Source organism: Wolffia australiana, chromosome 1 (genome assembly GCF_029677425.1).
Source record: "Wolffia australiana isolate 7733 chromosome 1, ASM2967742v1".
In the NCBI taxonomy this organism is placed as follows: Eukaryota; Viridiplantae; Streptophyta; class Magnoliopsida; order Alismatales; family Araceae; genus Wolffia; species Wolffia australiana.
In genome coordinates this window covers 13,145,369-13,165,906 of record NC_135835.1, presented here as the reverse complement: position 1 = coordinate 13,165,906, position 20,538 = coordinate 13,145,369, and the positions used below count along the sequence as shown (strand labels likewise).

At 45.8% G+C, this 20,538-nt stretch overlaps 1 protein-coding gene across 6 annotated transcripts in view; it reads left to right on the top strand.

The window, feature by feature from the left end:
• LOC144707423 (RING-finger, DEAD-like helicase, PHD and SNF2 domain-containing protein) overlaps positions 1-20,451 on the top strand; it is a 42,578-nt gene extending 22,127 nt beyond the window's left edge. For all 6 annotated transcript variants that reach the window (XM_078580523.1, XM_078580526.1, XM_078580535.1 and 3 more), the window contains 6 exons: positions 7,690-7,935; positions 18,717-18,927; positions 19,107-19,324; positions 19,413-19,564; positions 19,652-19,877; positions 20,051-20,451. In XM_078580523.1, coding sequence (XP_078436649.1) covers positions 7,690-7,935; positions 18,717-18,927; positions 19,107-19,324; positions 19,413-19,564; positions 19,652-19,877; positions 20,051-20,329 — 1,332 coding nt within the window. In that variant the 3' untranslated portion in view covers positions 20,330-20,451. The remainder of the gene's footprint in view (positions 1-7,689; positions 7,936-18,716; positions 18,928-19,106; positions 19,325-19,412; positions 19,565-19,651; positions 19,878-20,050) is intronic.
• Positions 20,452-20,538: the final 87 nt, after the last annotated feature.

The window sequence follows — 20,538 nt, the reverse complement described above, 5'->3', positions numbered from 1 at the left end:
ATGGATCTCTATAATTGTTTCTTCAGGAGGTAACCCCACTGCTGCAACTTTGGATGTATCTCCTGGGTGTTCCATGGGAAGGTAGTAGAGCCCGTGATGAACCTTAGCTAGTCCAATCCTCCACCCGTGCTCCGTATGACATAGATAAGCGTCCAGGTTATCAAATAAGATATTATACTCTTTACATTTTGCAAGTTGCTGTACAGAGATTAAATTTATGGATAATTTTGGTACATGCAACACATGTTTTAGCTCACCAATGTGTCGAATATGCAAATTTACGATGCCAATTACTTGTAGTAATGTACCATCAGCCGTTTGGACATACTTATCAGGACGTACTGTCTCATATGTCATAAAGAAATCCTTTCTAGATGACATATGATCTGTTGCTCCTGAATCTAAAATCCATGCACTTGTTGGATTTTGAGTAAGTAAAGTAAGAGAGTGGTTTATGAGAAGAGCCGTCGAGTCGGGAGAGGGCTCGACGGAAGCCTGCTGCAGCTGGAAGTGACTTTCCTCCTCCTGGAGTTCCTTGACGAGATCATCGATTGACGGGAGTCCTTCGCGTCGATGGAGGGCGCGACGACGAATGTCATCGTATTCTTTGTTGAGGCCGTTTAGGAATCCCAGGAGCCGGATGCGGAGTGTATTCTGATAGGACACGGAAGCCGGGTCATCCGTTGGCAGGTAGTAGTCAACTTCCTCCCACAGCTTCTTGTGGGCCAAGGCATAGTCCAAAATGGACAATTGGCCTTGACGGAGGTTTTGGGCGCGCTGGACAAGGCTAAACAGGCGCCAGTTGTCGCCATCACGGCCACAGTAGGCAGCGGCCTGGTCCCAAAAACCCTTCACAGTCGTCCGGTGCGGGAACTTGTCACGGAACTCGGGAGCAAGAGTGTGAATGTACAGCCAGCCCATGATAAAATTTTCCTCGGCTTCCCATGCCGCGAAGTGTGGATGGGTCAGCGGTAGCGTCCGGCTATGCAGTGTTTGAACAATTGGCGCGCCTTGAGGTGGTCTCGATGTACCGGCGCCAGTTAAGGATGTTCGGGCGCGGAGAAGGTCGACTCGGGACCATCGGGAGAGGATGGACCACCTTGTGCGACAGCGGTTCCCGCTGAAAATCAGCGTCGGAAAAATCACTAGCAGGCGTCGGCACTAGCGGGGCCACTGTGGTGCTGGCATTGCCGGAGACGGGAGGGTCAACACTGTCGTCCGCCATCAGGCAGGCAGTTGACTGTCAGGGGTCCGCTCGGGGCTGGCTGCTCAGGCAGTTCCGCGGTCGGGGCTGCTCGGGCTGCTGGACCGTGCAGGTCTGGCTGCTCGGGCGGCTGGTCCTCTCGGGTCTGGCGGCTCGGGCGGCTGGTCCGCTCGGATCGGCTGCTCGGGCTGCGGGACCGTGCAGGGCTGGCGGCTCGGGCGGCTGGTCCGCTCGGGGCTGGCGGCTCGGGCGGCTGGTCCGCTCGGGGCTAGCAGCTCGGGCGGCTGGTCCGCTCGGATCGGCTGCTCGGGCGGCTGGTCCGCTGGGCTGCTGCTCGGGCGGCTGGTCCGCTCGGATCTGGCGGCTCGGGCGGCGGTTCCGCGGTGGGAGACGGTCTTCGGCAAAAACGGTGGTCGTCGGTGGAACCAGGGTCGATTCTGCAGGAAGTTAGGGTTTCCCTTCCTGCAGATTCGAACAGGGCTTTGGTTCACCGGAGTTCCGCCGGGATTAGGGTGATGTCAAGCCCTATACTCAGATGCCCAAGGGCTCTGATACCATGTGAAACCCTAGAAGGGTTGAGGGAGAGGAGAAGATCCTAGATTGAAGGAGGAAGAAGATAATGACATAAGGACCCAAAGGGGTACATAGAGGGTATTTATACCCTAGGAGAGTAAGTAGGAGAGAGAGTACATAATAGGGAAGAAGTCCACACTAACAGTTTAGATCTTCCTCACCAGAGTTAGCCAGAGATGTTGATCCAATGATGGTTCCAGAGTTAATAAATGATTTTATATTTTGCAATTCTTGCATCATCTTCTGGAAGTCTCGGACTGAAGGAAGACTGCCAAGGGATTTCTGGCCTTCTCCAGCTTCCCCTTGTTGCATCATCAGATGAGCTCGAGCAATATGAGGTGGCTTGCCATGAAGTTTCCAGCACTTGTCCTTGATATGCCCCTTCTTCTTACAGTAGTTGCACACAAGGTCTTCTTTGTTTATTCTTTCAGACTCATTTTTTTGTTGATTCTGAGCTCTTGCTACATGTGCTGTACTTTCAATGGCTCCTCTTACTGAGTTGAGTCTGCTTTCTTCTTGCATAACTTTAGACATAGCTTCATCGAATTCTTGTAGGCTCATCCTCTCTGTTGTAGAGTTGACTCCTGACTGTCTCAAATTCTGGCCGAAGTCCTTGTAGGAACTGACACAATCTATTTGTCGCCTCGTGTACCCTTGCAACTGGATCTGTAAAGGGAGGTCTACAATGATCCAATTCATTGTGAATATCTCTCAATTTATTGAAGTCAGTACATCCATTTCTCCTTGCTTGAGAGTGTAGCATCGTACAATAAGATCAATAATCTTAGCGCTATCATTCTTCTTGGAATGGTTCCGATGAATAGCTTCCCATAAAGTTCTGGCCGTTCCATAAGAAGAATACTGAACTAGTTGTTCTGCAGAGATAGAGTCAAGCATCCATCCAAATACATACTCTTCCTCTACTACCCATCTTGGATAGTTTGGATGAGTCTCTAGTGGACAATTTTCTGTAAGATGATGTACCAGCTTCCTGGGCTTTAAAGCAGCTTGGATTGTCCTCTCCCACAATAATAGGTTTCTGCCATTGAAGATATTGCTTTTTGCCATAATTGGGAGTGTAGTAATCCATCTATCGGTAAGAGGCATCTGACTCTCCGATGATGGCATTACTTCTTCAGACGTAATCTTGGCCATTGAACTTGTAAATAATCAATAAAAATGTCTAACCTTTAGAGTGAAATGAGTCCTCCTGTGGGATGACCTTGATGCAGATACAAGGCTTCAGAAATCACTTGGTTGGCTCTGATACCATGACAATTTGTGGAGAATTGTTGAAGTGCAGAAGAGAAGAAAAATTTTTATTTCATAAAGTAAAAAGAGGTACAAAAATAGTGTTTTCATCAAACTTTATAGAAGCCGTTGGGCAGTGGCCCAACGGCTAGTTAATGGCTAGTTTTAAAACTAGCCGTTAGCCTTTTTGTGGCGGGCCCCACTGTCTCCTAGTAGGCCCGAAAGGTGGCTTCGTGGATTTGGGCCTTCTCCTCTGGCTTGGGCTTATTTCTCTGGACTTTTAACTCAAATTTCTCAACACAATCAATCCCAGAAAAAAATGTTTAAGCAATGACATTCTCATTCTTTCTAAAATATGTGATATTGATACTTTCGTGATATCTAACTGAGAATTTCTGCTATAAATTTCACTGAGCTCTCTTATTGGCATTTGCCAATATAGTATGTTCTTGATAGATGTATGTCTGGAATTCCAATGTTTCTCGGAATAGAGTTCAGATCAAAGCTGGGAAACTGACAGGACGGAGAGAATAACGTAAAAGAATGATATGAAGATACAGATTGAAGGAGGCTCCTTCCCTCTTGCTGCGGGTGCCTCCTGTGCTCCAGCCTCAGCTGCAGCTGCCTGAAGCAGTAATTGACTTTTTGAAACAAGATGTCTCATCTTCTCTCCGGCTTCCCTTTTATTTTGTGACTCCTTCAAATGTGTGAGGGAGCTCCCCACGTGCGACACGATTCACAGATCTCTCTTATTGGCATGTCGGCAGTACGCCCATGAAAATAACATGTCAGATATCATGAAGATGTGCTACAATGGATTCATTGCCTCTGTTTATATTTGTGACTTTTGAGTCTAAATTATGATCATGTCTTTTGATGATCTTTTTTCTCTGTTACTGTTGACGAGAGCGATTTAATTTTTTTTTTTGAACAATAAAGAAAACCACCCGGAACCGGTGGCCTACTTGCTATCATTAACGATAAAGATTGTGTACAAACAATGTACAATCAAACTCAAAATAGGCTATCCTCTCCCTCCACTCCAAAACAACTTCAACGCCTCTACATCATGATCGGCATTCTCTACTGAAGCCACACTTCCGTTAAACACTACCTCGTTTCGATGTATCCATATCATCTAGAGCACCGAGCAAGCGGCCTCAATCAAGTCGGCTTCCGTGACTCCCGTCAGAAACTGAAGCCCAAAAAGGCCTTGTCCGAGGAGATATCCATCCCCGGTAAATGCTGCGATGCCCAAACGCCCTGTGCAAACTGACATGTGAAGAACAAGTGGGAGCAATTTTCCTCTCCCCTATCACACATAGGGCAGCCAATGGGAGTCGCAGGGGTCCATTTCCGTCGATAGACTCGTGTGACCAGCCTTCGACGCCTCAACAACCAGCTGAAGAGCCGTGCTTTAAGGGGGACTTTGTGTGTCATCAACATATGGCAGGCCTTACTGGTCGTCTCGTCGTCCCTAGCTGTTCCTCGGATTTTCAAATATGCATCTTTCACCGAGAAGGACGACCCCGCCATATCCAACTGTCATCGGAATCAACTACCGGTCTGAAAGGTAGAAGTTACTCTTGCAGCCCCATCAGCTCCTCAAACGTTGACTCTGATAAAGCTTCTGTCAGCATAGGGACTTAAGCCTCGTCCCAACATTCCTTGACTATGGCCCCTGGATTCTTCGCTAGCGCAAATAGCCTTGGGAACCTCAAATTCATGTGGCCGTGATTGGACCAATTGTCAGTCCAAAAATGAAATGATGGCCCATCTCCCAATCTGGGCTCAAAGAAGTCGCAAATGCGAGGTATGGCTTGATGCAGACCGCTCTAGAAAGGTGACTCTCCTCTAACTCTAGCCCAGCGTCTCTCCCAATCTATCTCGGAGCCATATCTGTCTCTCAAGACGTTGAAAGCAGCCCCTCCGCTGAAGTCGCAATCCGTTCCACCCACTAGGTCAACAGTGCCAAATTCATTGATTCCAGGTAAAGGATCCCCAGCCCTCCGTGCTTTACATGTCTGCATAGAATCTCCCACGCTACTAGCGGCACCCCCTTTTGTTCTTCCTCTCCGGTGCCTCCTCAGAAGAACCGTCTCATCTCCCTCTTTGGACGATTCACCACTCCTGCTAGTATTTTAAATACCGATAAGTCGAACATCGGGATCGCATACAGCACCGACCGTAGAAGCACCAGTCGTCCCCCTTTTGGAAGTACTTTGCGCTGCCATCCTTCTACCCTCCTTTCTACTTTCTCCACCACCGAATGCCATTCAGCTGCTAGAATACGCGGCCCTGTTAATGGGAGACCCAAGTAACACATCGGGAGCGATCCTCAAGGTGTGCCTAAAGCTCTGGCACACTGTGTCTCTTCCTCTGCAGTAAGTCCGAATCCCACGAATGTGGACTTAGCTCAATTAAGTTGTAGTCCTGAGAAGTCTGCAAACAGATCGAGTAATGCTGATAGAATACGAGCTTCTGTCATCAAGCCTTCAATGAAAAACGTGGTATCATCCGCATATTGCAGAAGCGGGATGCCCTCGGGGTAGCTCGCTGTTTGAAAGCCTTTCAAAAGGCCTTGCTCGCAGGCTTTGACTGTGCAGGTGGCCATTGTGGTCGGATCCATCCGCCCTCAGTTCGACCATTGACCAGTATCGAGAATGAGTGAGACGTAACACACCGTTTCACCCAGGTCACCCACTCATCGGGGAACCCACGTATGCGCATAACAGACCATAGGAATCTCCAGTCAAGCGAGTCATATGCTTTTGCAGAGTCAACTTTCCATATGAAACCCTTACTCTTCTTTGCCTTCCATGCGGATACGATCTCCCCCGCCACCACCGCACTGTCCACCAGTTGTCTACCTGGGATGAAAGCTGATCGGAAAGGTCCGATCAGGTCTCCAATTACCACCCTTAGCCGGTTCGCCAGCACCTTGGCGATGATAAGATATATGGAATTTGAGAGTGCAATGGGCCTAAAGTCCCCCACGTTGATGGCACCAGAGCGCTTGGGCAGCAGAAATAAATATGATCGGTTTAGTCTCTCCAAGCCATAATTACCACGTTGGAATTCTTCCAATGTACTCATCACCTCTGATCCGACCACCTCCCAAAATTCGCTGAAGAAGAATACTGGGAATCCATCGGGGCCCGGTGCACCCTCTTCATTCAAGCCCTTGATTGCCTTCCTCACTTCTTCCACAAGGAATGGCTTCACCATCTCATCTTGTTGGACTTATGTTAACTTGGATGCACTTCTACGGCTCCATCTCCACTGGTTCCGAGCCCCTCTTCTAGTCACTTCTCTGAAATGGTTTGCTAGCGCTTCTCCAATCACCTGTGTCCCGACAAATTCTTGCGCCCACACTTTCACCCGGAGTATTTGATTTGAGCGCCGTCTTCCATTTGCCTTTAAATGAAAAAATCGAGTATTGGCGTCCCCATACTTAAGCCATAGTTGGCGAGATCGCTGCCTCCAGTCAAGCTCTAGTTTCTTGTCTTCGTCTTCAACTATCCCTCTGCAGTTTTTTCTCTCTGTGTGCTCCATATCAGTTAAGCCCCATATATCTTCCAGGGCATCTATCTGCTGAACTCAAGTCAGGGCTTCATCTCTACAGCGGTGACGTTCTTCTCGGATATTTTTCTTGAATTCTAATAGATGAAGGCGCAAGCCTGCCAGTTTGGTGGCCAATTGCACTGTGGCTGTGCCCTGGCTGGGTTGAGATGACCACCATGACATCACTTCTTCTCTGAACCCTTTCTCCCGCAACCACGATTTATCCATCTTGAAGTATGTGGGTCTGTATTGGACGACATTATTCTGCCATATAATTGGGTGTGATCCGACAACGGTCTGGGGAGTGCACGCACATTGGCCAACGGGTATTCCTCCAATAACTCCACTGAGCATAGAAACCTGTCCAAACGGGAGAGAGTATTAGGTCCCCTCGTACTTCTCCATGTGTAGACACAATTCATCGGCCCCATTTCTTGCATGCCCACTCGTGATATAAAGGACCAAAACGAGAGCGCTTTAATAATAATGTGGAAGTGATACAAGCAGAATTTGAGGACGCTTCAAAAATCAAAAGATGATACGAGATGGGATCAAGGAAATCCTGCAAGATATAAAAATCCAATGTCTCTAGAGAATATCAAGAACAGCACAGTAAGAGAGGTAAAACGTGAGATAAGAACGATGGAAGATGATTCCAGATCTCTTGTTGAGATCTTCCCTTCTGGAAGAGCTGGCTCGATCCCACTCACCTGCCCTATGTTGCTCTCTGTAACCATTTCTTGAAGAAAGTAATGAATATCCCCTGCTGTGTCCTGATCTTCCTTATTTATAGTTTTCACACGTGCGACACGATGGTGCGCGAGGCTCTATTGGTTAATCTTTCTTTTCCTTCTTTGGGAACCCTTGGAAAATAAGCGTTATGTATCGGGAAGCTTGTCACTTCATGGGTTGGAGGTTGTGACATCTTCTTTCAGACTTGATTCATTTCACTATTCGAACATTTTGTTTTTTGAATCATTTTTCCTGTTCATATGAAACATTTAACCACTGCATCAATTTGTGGTTGACACTTTTCTCATTCTTGTTTCTGATATTCATTTGATGTATTTATCTGCTGACATGAATGTATTTCGTAGGCAATGCGCAAGGAATTCGCCCATGCAAGGTCCTTGTCCACTGCTCAAGCTCAAGTATTGAGTGCTCACGATGAAATAAAAATGTCCACATCAAGGCTTCGCCTCAGGGAGACTGATGACGAGCCTACCTCTATTAACGTTCTAAGCCGAGATCAATTACTTCTGTCTAGCATGCAGTTTTCTAGCGATAAATTTTTATCCTTGTCGTTGTTGGAACGTATTAAAGGGCAGCTTTGCTACTTGAAGGTATGGGTTGTATTTATTCCCTGTCTTTTTCTGTCATATTTTTTTGCTGATGTTTTCCACATTGAAACTGTTACATGTTATTCGTGAATGGGCCTGGACACATCAGGCCTATCTCCTTGTCTTCTCTTAACTTTTACCATTGTACACCATGTACATATAGCTTCCTCAATCTTCTTTCATTGAATGACTATTTTATTTCATTTTATACTTGGTAGCAGAGGCATTAGGGCCTGAAGAATTGAGGATGCTACCTGCTTTCACTTGTGCCATCATCTTGTCCACGCAACTGTTTTGCCCCTGTCCTCGTTGTTTTGTCAGCATGATCACCACACCAGTCCAATCCAGGAATCACAGATTGGGGTGAACTAGCCAATGCTTCTGTGTCACCCTAATGAGCTTGAGACCCTGAGATCTGTCTTCACAGCTGTCTTGCCAGAGAGAAGTGGTTTTGTTTTTATTATAAAAGGTTGACAAAAATCTGGAAATCTGAGCACCCGCGTCGTCATCATGGCTTCCTTGAGAGTTGTAAGGAAATTTGAGAGGTCTCTGCCTCGTGAATTGTGCCTTTTTCCAATAGTGCAATAAGGGGGCACTACTTGGATGCATAATCCTTTAGAGAAGGCATGTAGTAACCTTTTGGCCAAAGAAATCGTCAAAACTGCTTAAGGTTTGTCAGTGTAGGCCATTTCATAGCTTCAATCTTCCCCTTATCTGTTGTTACCCAATTTTTTGAAATCCAATAACAAAAAAAGTGTTTCTGAAATTAACATACAGAGAATTTTCTGTAGAATTGGAAGTGCCTGATGTAGATGTGTCTGCTGCTGGATCACATGGGCATGTCGTAAAAAAATTAACATATAAGATTGTCAGTAAGGGCTGAAATAAATGATTCATGAGCTATTGGGATGTATTGGGGGCATTCATAATAAGGTCTAGCTTAGAAAAGACCTTGTGAATGTCCTCATCCCTCATCCTTATTTGATTTGCTTTCGAAGGAAAAGGAGAAGATCACTCAAAATCGGTGATAAACCCAAAATTAATAATAATATATATGATCGCGGCAATACATGATCGACCAGCCTGGCCTCTTTTGCATCCTTCACTTCCTACTGAATCAGTATGATATACAATTCTCCACATCATGTAGTCGGCCCTTTCCTTAAAGACCACCTCATTGGGGCGCAGCCATATCGTCCAGAGCACCATGATGATTCTCCCTCTCCCCGCGCGTCTCTACATGCAAACCCCCCAGAGAGATCTCCAGCATGCTTTGACAGATGTCACATCCAGCCCAATGAGCTTCTGTGATCTCCCAATTGCCTGCTGAAAAGAACACTATAAAACCAGGTGAGAGCAGTCTTCCTCTCCTGGGACGCACATGGGACACGATGCCGATGCGTCTAGGATCATGCGTTTTTGGAGGACACCTATTGTTAGCTGGTTCCATGGTTGGTCGGCATTTGACCTTGCCGCCAGTCAGCTCAGGAAGAAAACACAACAAAAAACTTGCTTGTTTAACTCTTAGGGTTTCTCTGGTTTAAAACCAGAGATTTACAAATAAATGGGCCGAGTCCATATCAGAGTGCGCTAGCGGATTAATACGTTAGTGGGCCCCTTATATATGGGGTCCATTTACAGATAACCAAAACAGTAAATAAAACATGAAAATATATGTGCAGTTAGTCTTCTGATGACACCCCTCCTCAAGCTGATGCATAAATGCTATCAATGCCCAGCTTGGATGTCATTTGCTGGAAGTTGCTGCTTGGAAGACCTTTGGTCAAAATATCAAGTATTTGATCTGATGATGGAACATACTTCATCTGGAAAATTCTGGAGTCAATTTTCTCTCTAATAAAGTGTCTGTCAACCTCCACATGTGCAATGTCAATTGCAGACTTGCTGTCACAGTATAAGGTGATTGGAGTGTCTTGAGAGAAACCTAAGTCTTCCAGAACTCCTTTTATCCACAACGCTTCACATATTCCTTTGGCAACAGACCTGAACTCTGTTTCTGCTCTAGATCTAGCTACAACGTCCTGCTTTTTACTTCGCCAGGTAATTAAGTTTTTACCGATGAAGGAACAGTATCCAGATGTTGATCTCCGATCCACTGCTGACCTTGCATAATCGGCATCAGTCTAGATCTTTACAGAATAATCACTGTTTGCTCCGAATAGTAAACCAAACCCAGCTGTTCCTTTAAGATAGGCTAGCACTCTATGAGCAACTTGCCAATGTCTTTCCCTTGGATCATGCATGAATTGACTCAATACTCCAATGGCAAAGGCTATATCTGGTCTGGTATGGTTCAAGTAGATAAGTCTACCAACTAATCTTTGATATTGTTCCTTGCTGACTCGACTGTTATCCTCACATGATCCAAGCTTCAGGTTTGAGTCAATTGGGGTACATGCGGGATTGGAGTCCAGCATTCCAGTATCCTTTAGAAGGTCCAGTATATATTTTCATTGACAGATGAATATACCCTCCCTCGAGTAAGCTACTTCAATTCCCAAGAAGTATCTCAAGGGACCCAAGGCTTTGATGGCAAATAACTGTGATGACTGGTTACTCAATTCCTGAATAGCTTTTTCATCACTTCCAGTGATTATGATATCGTCTACATAAACCAACAATTCCACGACCCCCCTGAATGAGAGTGTCTGACAAATAAAGTGTGATCCCAGTTACTCTGAGTGTACCCCATAGTTTTCATGGCCAATGAAAATTTTCCAAACCAGGCACGTGGTGATTGTTTCAGTCTGTAGAGTGTCTTCTTCAGCCGACAGACTCTATTACCAAACTCAGGAGAATAATATCCCATTGGTGGTTGCATGTATATCTCTTCTTCTAGATCTCCATGCAGGAAGGCATTCTTGACATCATACTAATTCAGACCCCACCCTGAGTTTGCTGCCAGTGCAATTAGTGTCCGCACAGTGTTGAGTTTCGCCACTGGTGCAAAGGTCTCTGTATAGTCAATGCCATACGACTGACTGTATCCTTTGGCTACAAGTCTAGCCTTATACCTCTCCAGTGAGCCATCTGAATTGTACTTTATGGTGTAGACCCACTTACATCCTACACGCTTCCTGCCCTGTGGGAGTGGTACTAGCTCCCGGGGTTCATTGTTACTGAGGGCCTCCATCTCTGCATCCATAGCTGACTTCCACTTAGGGTCCTTCACAGCTTCTTCCATAGTACGTGGCACACTCACCTCGTCCAGCTTGGCAAGGAAGGTGTGATATTCTGACGAGAGCCTTTTGTCGCTAGCTACATTGCATATAGGATATTTTGGATGCTCAGTGCAGGTTCTCTTTCCTTTTCTCAACGCCACTGGCCAACTCAAGTCTTCCTCCTCTTGCATTGGATCTTCTTGGTGTCTTGCACTAGTCTCCTCTTCCCTTTTTTCCTGTCTCATGTCAGGGCTTCCTGTTGCTTGAATTCCTCTAGCCGTGACTCATTCTGATCCTCAATATCTCTGATCTGTTCATGCTCTTCCACTGGTAATTCTCTCTTGATGGCAGTCTCTTCCCGCAACTGCCACTCAGGATCTCCTCTGCATTGTGTCGAATTATCATGAACTATCTCAGTTGACTCAGCATAGAACATCTGCTGCTCACTAAAAGTCACATCACCAGAAACAATGATCTTCCTCTGACCAGGGAGAAAGCTTCTGTAGCCTTTTTGAGTTGAGGAATATCCAACAAATACACACTTTTCTGCCCTTGGATTGAGTTTGCTCCCTGGATAGTGTACATGAGCAAATGCCTCACATCCGAAAATTTTCATTGGCAATTCATTCTTGGTCCTTCGGTCAGGGTAGAAGGTTGACATCAGCTCTATTGGGCTCCGGTAATTCAGTGTTCTGGATGGTAATCGATTGATCAGATAGGCAGCTGAAAGGTGGGCTTCTGCCCATAAGTATTGTGGCGCATGTGCATGAATAAGCAGCGTCCTTGTGGTATCAACCGCATGGCCTATCTTTCTCTCTGCTACCCCATTTTTCTGTGGGTTGTTCATACATGATGATTCTTGGACTATGCCCTGATTGAAAAAGAATTTTGACAGTTCTTGATTATAAAAATCCTTAGCATTGTCTGACCGAAATTTCTTTATGACAACTCCATATTGGTTCTTCACCGTGTGGCAGAACCCCTGAATGATGTCAGGTACCTCTGTCTTATTTTTGAACAAGTGTACCACATACTTCTGGTGCAGTCATGAACCAAGACAATAAACCATCTTTTTCCTGAGATGGATGGGGTTCTACATGGCCCCCATACATTAGTGTGAATCAAGGTGAATGGCCGTGAGCTCCTCTCACTAGTATTTTTAAATGATGCACGTTTGTGCTTCCTCAAATGACATGAGTCAGAAACAACTTTAAACAAATCCAGGTGTTCAACAAATGTAGGGAACATTTTTCTTAAAATAACAAAAGAGGGGTGCCCGAAATGAGCATGCATCATCTTCAGCTGCTCCAGTCTTCCAAACGCAGCTGCTCCTGCCACCATCATCACTTTTCGCAAGCCATCATCCAGCTGGAGGAACCCATTCTTCTCTTTAATTGATCCAATCTTCATATTTAGTACCTTGTCAAACACAAAACATCCATCAGATCTCAAGATGATTCAGCAATTAATATCTTTGATTAGTCGTTGTGGAGAAATCAGTTGTGCCGTTACCATAGGCACATGAAGGACATCTTTAAGCATTCCCAATTCTTTAATGTGCACTGTACCAATGCCTGCGACTTGGAGAATTTCTCCTCCAGCAGTAATCACTTTTCTCTGATTCTCGCAGCAAGCATAGGAATAAAATTTGGAGCGATCAGGGGTCATATGATCTGTCGCTCTTGAGTCAATGATCCAATTCATTCCTAGAATGGACGTTTGAAAAACAGTAGAAATATGATTATCACCTGATCTGGTCATGGAGGCAGATCCAACTAGGGACTTGAGTCTTTCCACCTCCTCTCTCAGCACAATATCTCTTCCCCCGTGTTCCTGGGCAGCATTTTGGATTCTTCAGGGGCAACTGTTTCATGGCCTTCTTGAGCACTACTTTGGACTGTTACTGCATTAGCCTGACCTTGGCAAGGAGGTCGATTATGCCATTTCCAGCATTGTTCAATATTGTGATTTCGCTTCTTGCAATATTTGCAGAAGATGCCCTCCCGTGATTGAGGCTGTGACTGTATCTGAGGCTGTGGCTTCCAATTCTGACTTCTCTGATCCCCTTGAACTATCTGAGATCTCTGAGACTCCTGTGGCGCCGCCTTCGCCATCAACCCAGTGGCACTTTCGCCATGGCCCAATTCAGCCATCACACCCAGCCTTTCTTCTTCTTCTCTCGCCAGTCTGATGACTTCCTCTAGGTGACGCAGTCTTAGTATACGAAAAGCGTAGGAACAGGACTTGAATCCACAAGCCTTGCTCTACTTGGAAGGAGCTAAGTCCTGAATCCACAGAACTAGCTTCTCCAGCCCTTGAATCCACTAGGGGTTGTACTTGAATTCACAAGCACAGAAGCACTCTCTAACAAAGAGAATACTCAGAGGGGAGAAACAACAGTTTCAACAAGACAATAGATTTCAATGATCCCTATTGAGGGGTACATGGAGGTCTTATATAGGCCACAACAAGTGCAGGGTCGTCCATAATGACTGTACCAATGACAAGATAAGTCGAAACATTAAAAAAATAATTCTGACAAGCTAAAACAGAGGATAAGCAGCCTGCCAGGCCTGAGCAGAGATATCCTGCACTTTCTGGGCCTATAGAAGCTGTTAGGAGATATTTGTGTGGCTCAAGAAGATCCTGATGGGACAAAACAGAAGATATGCAGATCTGACAAGTTAGAGCAGAGATCCTGGCAGAAGAAGAATCTGGCAGAGGATTCTGTCAGAAGATATTGTTAGAGAAAATCATGTTGGAGATAATCCTGTCAAAAGATCTTGTCAGGGAAAATCCTGTCAGAAGATTTTGTCAAAGAAAATCCTGTCAGAGGATTTTGAGGGGTTCTAGGTATATTTCTGCATATCCTGTCAGTTCTAGAAGAATCTCCTTCTTGGGCCACAACTTGCTAATGGGCCCCAGAAAATGGGCTTCTGGGCTACATCACTAGGTCAGGTACGATTTCACGATTCAGCAATTGACTCCGCATACTTTCATACGCAGCATTAAGGCCCAACAAAAATTGGTAGAGTCTATCCTTCTTTGTGTATGGCCATTCGTCTGACTCAGGGTCCTTGATAGGCCTGTAGTAATCAATCTCCCGCCAGATAGCTTGTAGTTCATTGACGTATACAGTGACCGTCTTGTCCCCTTGAACCACATTGGCAGCCCTAGTAATTAGGCTGTATATTCTCCAATTCCTTCCCTTTGAACTGCCTTGGTGTGCATGATCCCAGATTGCTTTGGCTGTCTTCAGGAGAAGGAAGTTTTTACACTCATTTCCAAGCATGCTCCCAAGGAGCCAAGCTCGGACTAGGGCATCATCCTGCTTCCATCCTTTGTACCTCGCACTGCCAGGGTCTCAAGTGATGAACAGATGGTCAAACAGAGGTCTTCCTTCCAGGATAATCTCCACGTACTCACCCCAATGGAGTGCATTCAACCCATCATATTTGAGGGGTTCAAGAACACTTGGAAATGTGTGTTGCACCACATTCTCGCGATCTTGGAGTGATACAGAATCGCTCGAACTCACCTTCGCCATCTCTGTTGCCATTACCGAAGCCCAGAGAATCTTAAAAAAAAACTTTTCTGATTCCTTGGAATAGCGAGTTGCTTCCATCAGGATCGAGAGGAGATAAATCTGGTAGTGTTTTCCCCCAACAATGAGCTCTCCGCACCCAGCTCTAATACCATGTTAGCTGGTTCCATGGTTGGTCGGCATTTGACCTAGCCGCCAGTCAGCTCGGGAATAAAACACAACAAAAAATTTCCTTGTTTAACTCTTAGGGTTTCTCTAGTTTAAAACCAGGGATTTACAAATAAATGGGCCGAGCCCATATCAGAGTGCGCTAGCGAATTAATAAGTCAGTGGGCCCATTATATATGGGGTCCACATTTACAGATAACGAAAACAGTAAATAAAACATGAAAATGACAATGAAGGCTTATTGCATGGTTTGTTCATGTTGGACGGGATCATGTCCAAGTGAAGTAGCAGATTGATTGTCGCAGAGGAGTGTAGCTGGTTTATTGAGAGGGAGCTCCAATTCATGGAGGTGATTCCGAATCCTTAGATTTTCACAGATGCCTTTGACTACGGTGCGGAATTCGCCTTCAGTACTGGAGAGAGAGACTTCTTTTTGTTTCTTGCTGTGCCCAGTGATGACATCCTCACAGATGAGGGAACAGTATCCAGAAGTGAATTTGTGATCAACCTGTAATCCTGCAAAGTCAGCGTCAGTATAGTCTTCAAGAATACGAGGATTACCTCTCCAGAAGGTGAGCCCGAGGCAAATGGTCCCTTTCAGATAGCGAAGTACACAGCCTGAAAAATGAGATACTTTAGGATGTCTCATAAATTTTCTAAGAACCTGATAGGCTCCTTGTACACTCACCCGATATTCAATAGAATTCCAAACTTGCAACAAGTATTCTCCGTGAACAGTAGGGAAGGACTGAAGTTCGAAAAACGGGAAAGATAGGGTAGGGCATGGCTAGGGAGGAGGACGCCCAAGAGAGAGGGAGGGAGCGGAAGTCTCGTTGTCGATATGTCCGCCTGGAGCACGTGGAGAGGGCAAGGAAGGGGACGGGTTAAGGAAGCGAGAAGGAGAGCGAGAGAGAAAAGGGCGTGTAGGAGGGGAGAGTCTTACTAGGGTTTTTCTGCCTGCCTACTTCATCGGCCCCCCCTTCCCTTATGACTCACGGGGTTCCGTGAGTCATGACCCTTCTTGGGTTTGGGCCTGTTCGGCCCCCCTTTTGTGGGCCAAAAAGACAGGGGGTCTTCTGGGCCCCTGCTGGCATTGGTAAGTCTGGATCGGGGTCTTAACAGAACCTTAACTGTGTAAGAAATATCAGGTCGGGTATGAGCAAGGTATATAAACTTGCCCCCAAGTCGATGATAGCCTAGGAGATCTGTATCATGCTCGTCAGAGGCATGAGTGAGCTTCAGATTGACTTCCATAGGAGTAGATACAGGTTGACATTGTAGGCACCTGTTGTCATTCAAGAGGTCATAAAGTGATACCGCAAGAGGAATGGACCACCTCAATGCCCAAGAAATAAGTAAGTACCCCAGGCTGTTAATGTCATAGGTGTCCTTAAGATGCTTACTTAAGAGAGAGATTCCATGAGAATCATTTCCTGTAATAATGATGTTATCAACAAAGACAATGAGAAGATTAATCTTCCCAGAGGTGTTATGTTGATAGAATAGAGTATGGCCACCATCATATTGACGATAGACCAGATCAGTCATGACCTGTATAAAGCATGCAAATCGTGCATGAGGAGACTGCTTCAACCTGTACCGTGCCTTCTTAAGGGGACAGACTTGTGCGGATGGAAATTCGTATCCGGGAGGGGGCATGGAAAGTAGTATTGACTTCTTCCTTGAAATCTCCAATTAAAAACACATTTTTTGCATCATATTGAGTTGGTTCCCAAAGATGACACACCACAAAGGAGATAAGGACTTTGATAAAATCCATTTTGGCCACCAGTACAAATGTTTCATGATAGTCAATACCATACTGTCGCGTATATCCTTGTGGCAAACCAACCTTGCCTTGTAACAATCTAGTTGATTATCTACTCTGTACTTCACATTGCAAACCCAGCTACAGCTGATAGCATGCTTCTGGACGGGTAAGGAAGTTAGTCCCCAAGTCTGATTTGAATGAAGCACGTCCATTTCTATATCCATAGCTGTTCACCAATGAGGTAGAGTGACAGCTTCATGGACGGACTTGGGGATGAGTTGTTGAAGGTCCATGAAGCATATCACTCTATGAGCTGGAGTGACGTTTTGATACTTGAGCATATCACTCAGTGGACAAGGACTAGTATCTTATTGAGACATAGGCTTGTCATTGGCAGTGGTTGATCCTATCGAAGGTGGAGGTCTTGGTTGCTGTACAGCAGGTATTGACCTTTGCCTTTTGAGGGGCGGAGTAACAAGGATAAGGGATTACTCTAGTAGATTGGGGTACCTGCTTGTCTTAGGGGTGTGACTCATGGACACACAATGAAGTATTATCTGTTTGGCGAGTTGGTTTAGGAGTTGTTGGGGGAACAGAACTTAGCTGTCCCTCACTGGGTAGATTTAATGGTAGATAAGTACTGAAAGGAGATGGCGGGCCAGGAAAACTGGTACTGTCTTTGACCTGTGCCTGGCCAAAATAGAGTTTTTGTTCATTGAATATGACATCTTTCGAGACAAGAAGACATCTCGTAGGAGGATGACAGCACTTATACCCCTTCTGAGTATTTGAATACCCAATGAATACGCACACAATGGCTTGTTGAGCCAAATTTTTGGTCTAGTATGAGTATAACATGTAGCATTCACACCAAAGATGCGAAGTTCCAGATTAGGGTGGAACCTAATATTAGGATAGGAAGCTGTTGCAATCTCCTGGGGTGTTTTACCCTGGAGTGTTGGAGAGGGTGAACGGTTAGTCATGTAGACTGAAAACATTGCATCTTCTCCCCAGTAACTCTTGGGAACCAAGCTCTGAAGGGTAAGGGCTCTGGTCTTCTCTAAAATGCTGAGATCGTGGAACCCGATCTTAGTTGGTGCGCTCTCGGACCAAAGGGTAGCAGAATTAATGGACATGCAGCAGTCCCTAGCTCAGTTAAGCCCAAGGTGCAAGGAAGGAGATGGATGGCCAAGGGTCAACGGGTCTTTTTCAGTCAAAGGCTTACACGAGGATCCAAAAGGGGCAAGAGGACTCGAGAATCGTCCAGGCATGTAGGCTAATATGACAGCAAAACATCCTGCTGAAGTTACATATTTTTGCCTAGCTTCAGTTCCGGAGAAGACAAGGGACCCCGGCTTTTTGCACAAAAAACTATACCCACATGCATTGTTGGCATGTGTGTTATGCTGAAGAGGAGAAGAAGACTGCCAGTACCTATTTTTCGAGTGCCCTTTTGCTTGCACGATTTGGACCAGCCAAGAGATATCAACAGTGGATGTGAATTCTGATGAGGCTTTCTGGTGTTCAAACCAGAGCATGGGATGTAGGAGGATGGAAGAAGGCGGGTGAGTACTGGCAGCACTTTGGGTCATATGGCTGCATAATGATATGATCCAGCAGGGGTAGATGTTTGGAGGAAGGCCTGATCTGGGCCCATTACGCAAGAACAGGCCCAACCCACAGCGTCTCCTATTTAAAGACCTCTCTAGAGGCAGCCTGGGAAGGAATCCACACCGTAAGCTTCCCCTCCCTCCCTCTCGTTTTCTCTCCCTTCTCGTCTTCAGTCGTGACCCTCTCTTCCGTAGTTCGGAGGTTGGCATCCTCCCAACCAAGCCTAGCCCTCGACTACTCTCCGGCGATTTTGGTGTTCAAAAAGAAAATTTGTACCATTTTAATATTAAAAAACGGTACAATCCAAGACTACTCGTCATCAGTCGTGACTGTCCCTTTTTATGTTCAAAAAGAAAATTTGTACCGTTATTTGTGGATGCCATTTCTTTTCAATGTTTCATGTTTGATATGGACCCAAAACCTTAGATAACTTTGAAGTATCTTTTCACTCATTCCTACCACTTATTCTCAGCATTTGGCGGTGAGATTTACTTATATTCCTTTTCAGGGGTTAGCAATGCCAAAAAGTGAAGGTCACGGTGAGACTAATCCTTTGCCTGAGACCCATGGTGATCAAAATTCTTTTACCTCTGGAAACTATCTCAAAGAAAGAACAACACAACTGAGTAAAGAGGACGATCATCTTTGCCCCGTTTGCCATGAAGAATTAACGAATAAGAAGATGGTATTCCAATGCGGGCACGCTACTTGCTGCAAATGTGAGGCCTCTTGCTCTCTAGTGCAAAATCATCAGTCAAAAGGCCCAGTCCTTTTCGAGGGATGAAAGAAACTATGTCATTATAATTTACTAGAGAAGACATTTTCTTTCCTTACTAGTTCATATATCTTTCCCCTGATAAAATTTTGATACCCTCATCTTCCTTCAATCTTGCCTCAGGTTGCCTTGAGTTGACCGAGCGTCCACTGTTTCTGACGTTCAAGTCCTCAAAGGAATGGGTCATGTGCCCTACATGTCGTCAGCATACCGATGCGGAAAACATTGCATACGTCGATGATACACGGAGCAAAGCCCACAATTCAAAGGTTCCGGGAACATCTCAGGCTGAAAGGGCCAGCGAAAGTTCAATCAAGGTTGAAGGGTCTTACGGAACCAAGGTGCGGCCCACATAATCGTGGATAGTTGATGAAAGTTGCATTTATTCTTTTAATTCTTATGCCGAACAATCATCGTAAAAACATCTAGATTGAAGCAATCATGAGGCGGATCCTGTGGATACTCTCCGGCGACGAGGGTGCAAAAGTTCTCGTCTTCTCCAGCTGGAATGATGTCCTCAACCTTCTTGAACACGCACTCCAAGAGAACCACACCAACTATGTGCGCATGAAGGGCGGCAGGTAATCCCACTTCCATACTGAATCCAAGATTTGAATTTTAACCATTTCCCTGGTAGTATATTACGAAATCAATCTTTCAAAACGCAGGAAGGCTGAAGCCGCCATCGCACAATTCAAAGGATATCAAAGCGGGATCAATGCGGTCCGAGTTCTCCTCTTACTCATCCAGCACGGGGCCAACGGGCTGAACATTTTAGAAGCTCAGCACGTTATCCTCGTAGAACCGCTTCTAAACCCGGCAGCTGAGGCCCAGGCCATTAATCGAGTCCACCGAATCGGCCAGGACAAGAAAACCTTCGTTCACCGATTCATGGTAATTCCCCACCAAAATACTAATCGCTAGGAATCCAGAAGTCGCTTAGAACGAATGATCCGTTCTATAATTTGGAGTTTTGATCGTGCTCGTCGGCTTATTTTTGTGTTTGATGGCCCCAATCGATCATATCATTCGCCGTTCGAGCTGACCCTTTTTTCCTCCTGACACAGATAAGCGGCACGGTAGAGGAGAGCATATACAACTTGAAACCCAGAAGCAAGAACCCGAGCGCCGTGATCCTCAACAGATCCAAGGGTCAGGATCAGCCGGCCTTCACGCTGAAAGACATCGAGACCCTTCTTAAACCCATGCCCAGCAAGCACACCGCGGACGGCGCCGACGAGCTTCCAACTGAAGAAAGCTCCCAGCGGCTGCCGCCGGCAGCCGCCGCGGCCATGGCGGCGGAGAGAAGGCTAATGGAATCATCTGCTTCCTCGTCCGTAAAGTAAGTCTTTCGATTAGAGTTTTTATGATATACTATCTTGAATAGTATTTATAGAGGGTCAGGACTCGGGACTCGGTACCCATTTCTTATTATTGCGGTAAAATGAAAAAAGAAGGAACTTTCTTGCGGTGGGGAACGGTAAGTGTAGGACTCTGGGCATTTTGGGTAGTAGAAGGGGTAGAAGGATTCGCGGTCCTCCACCCGTCGTTATCC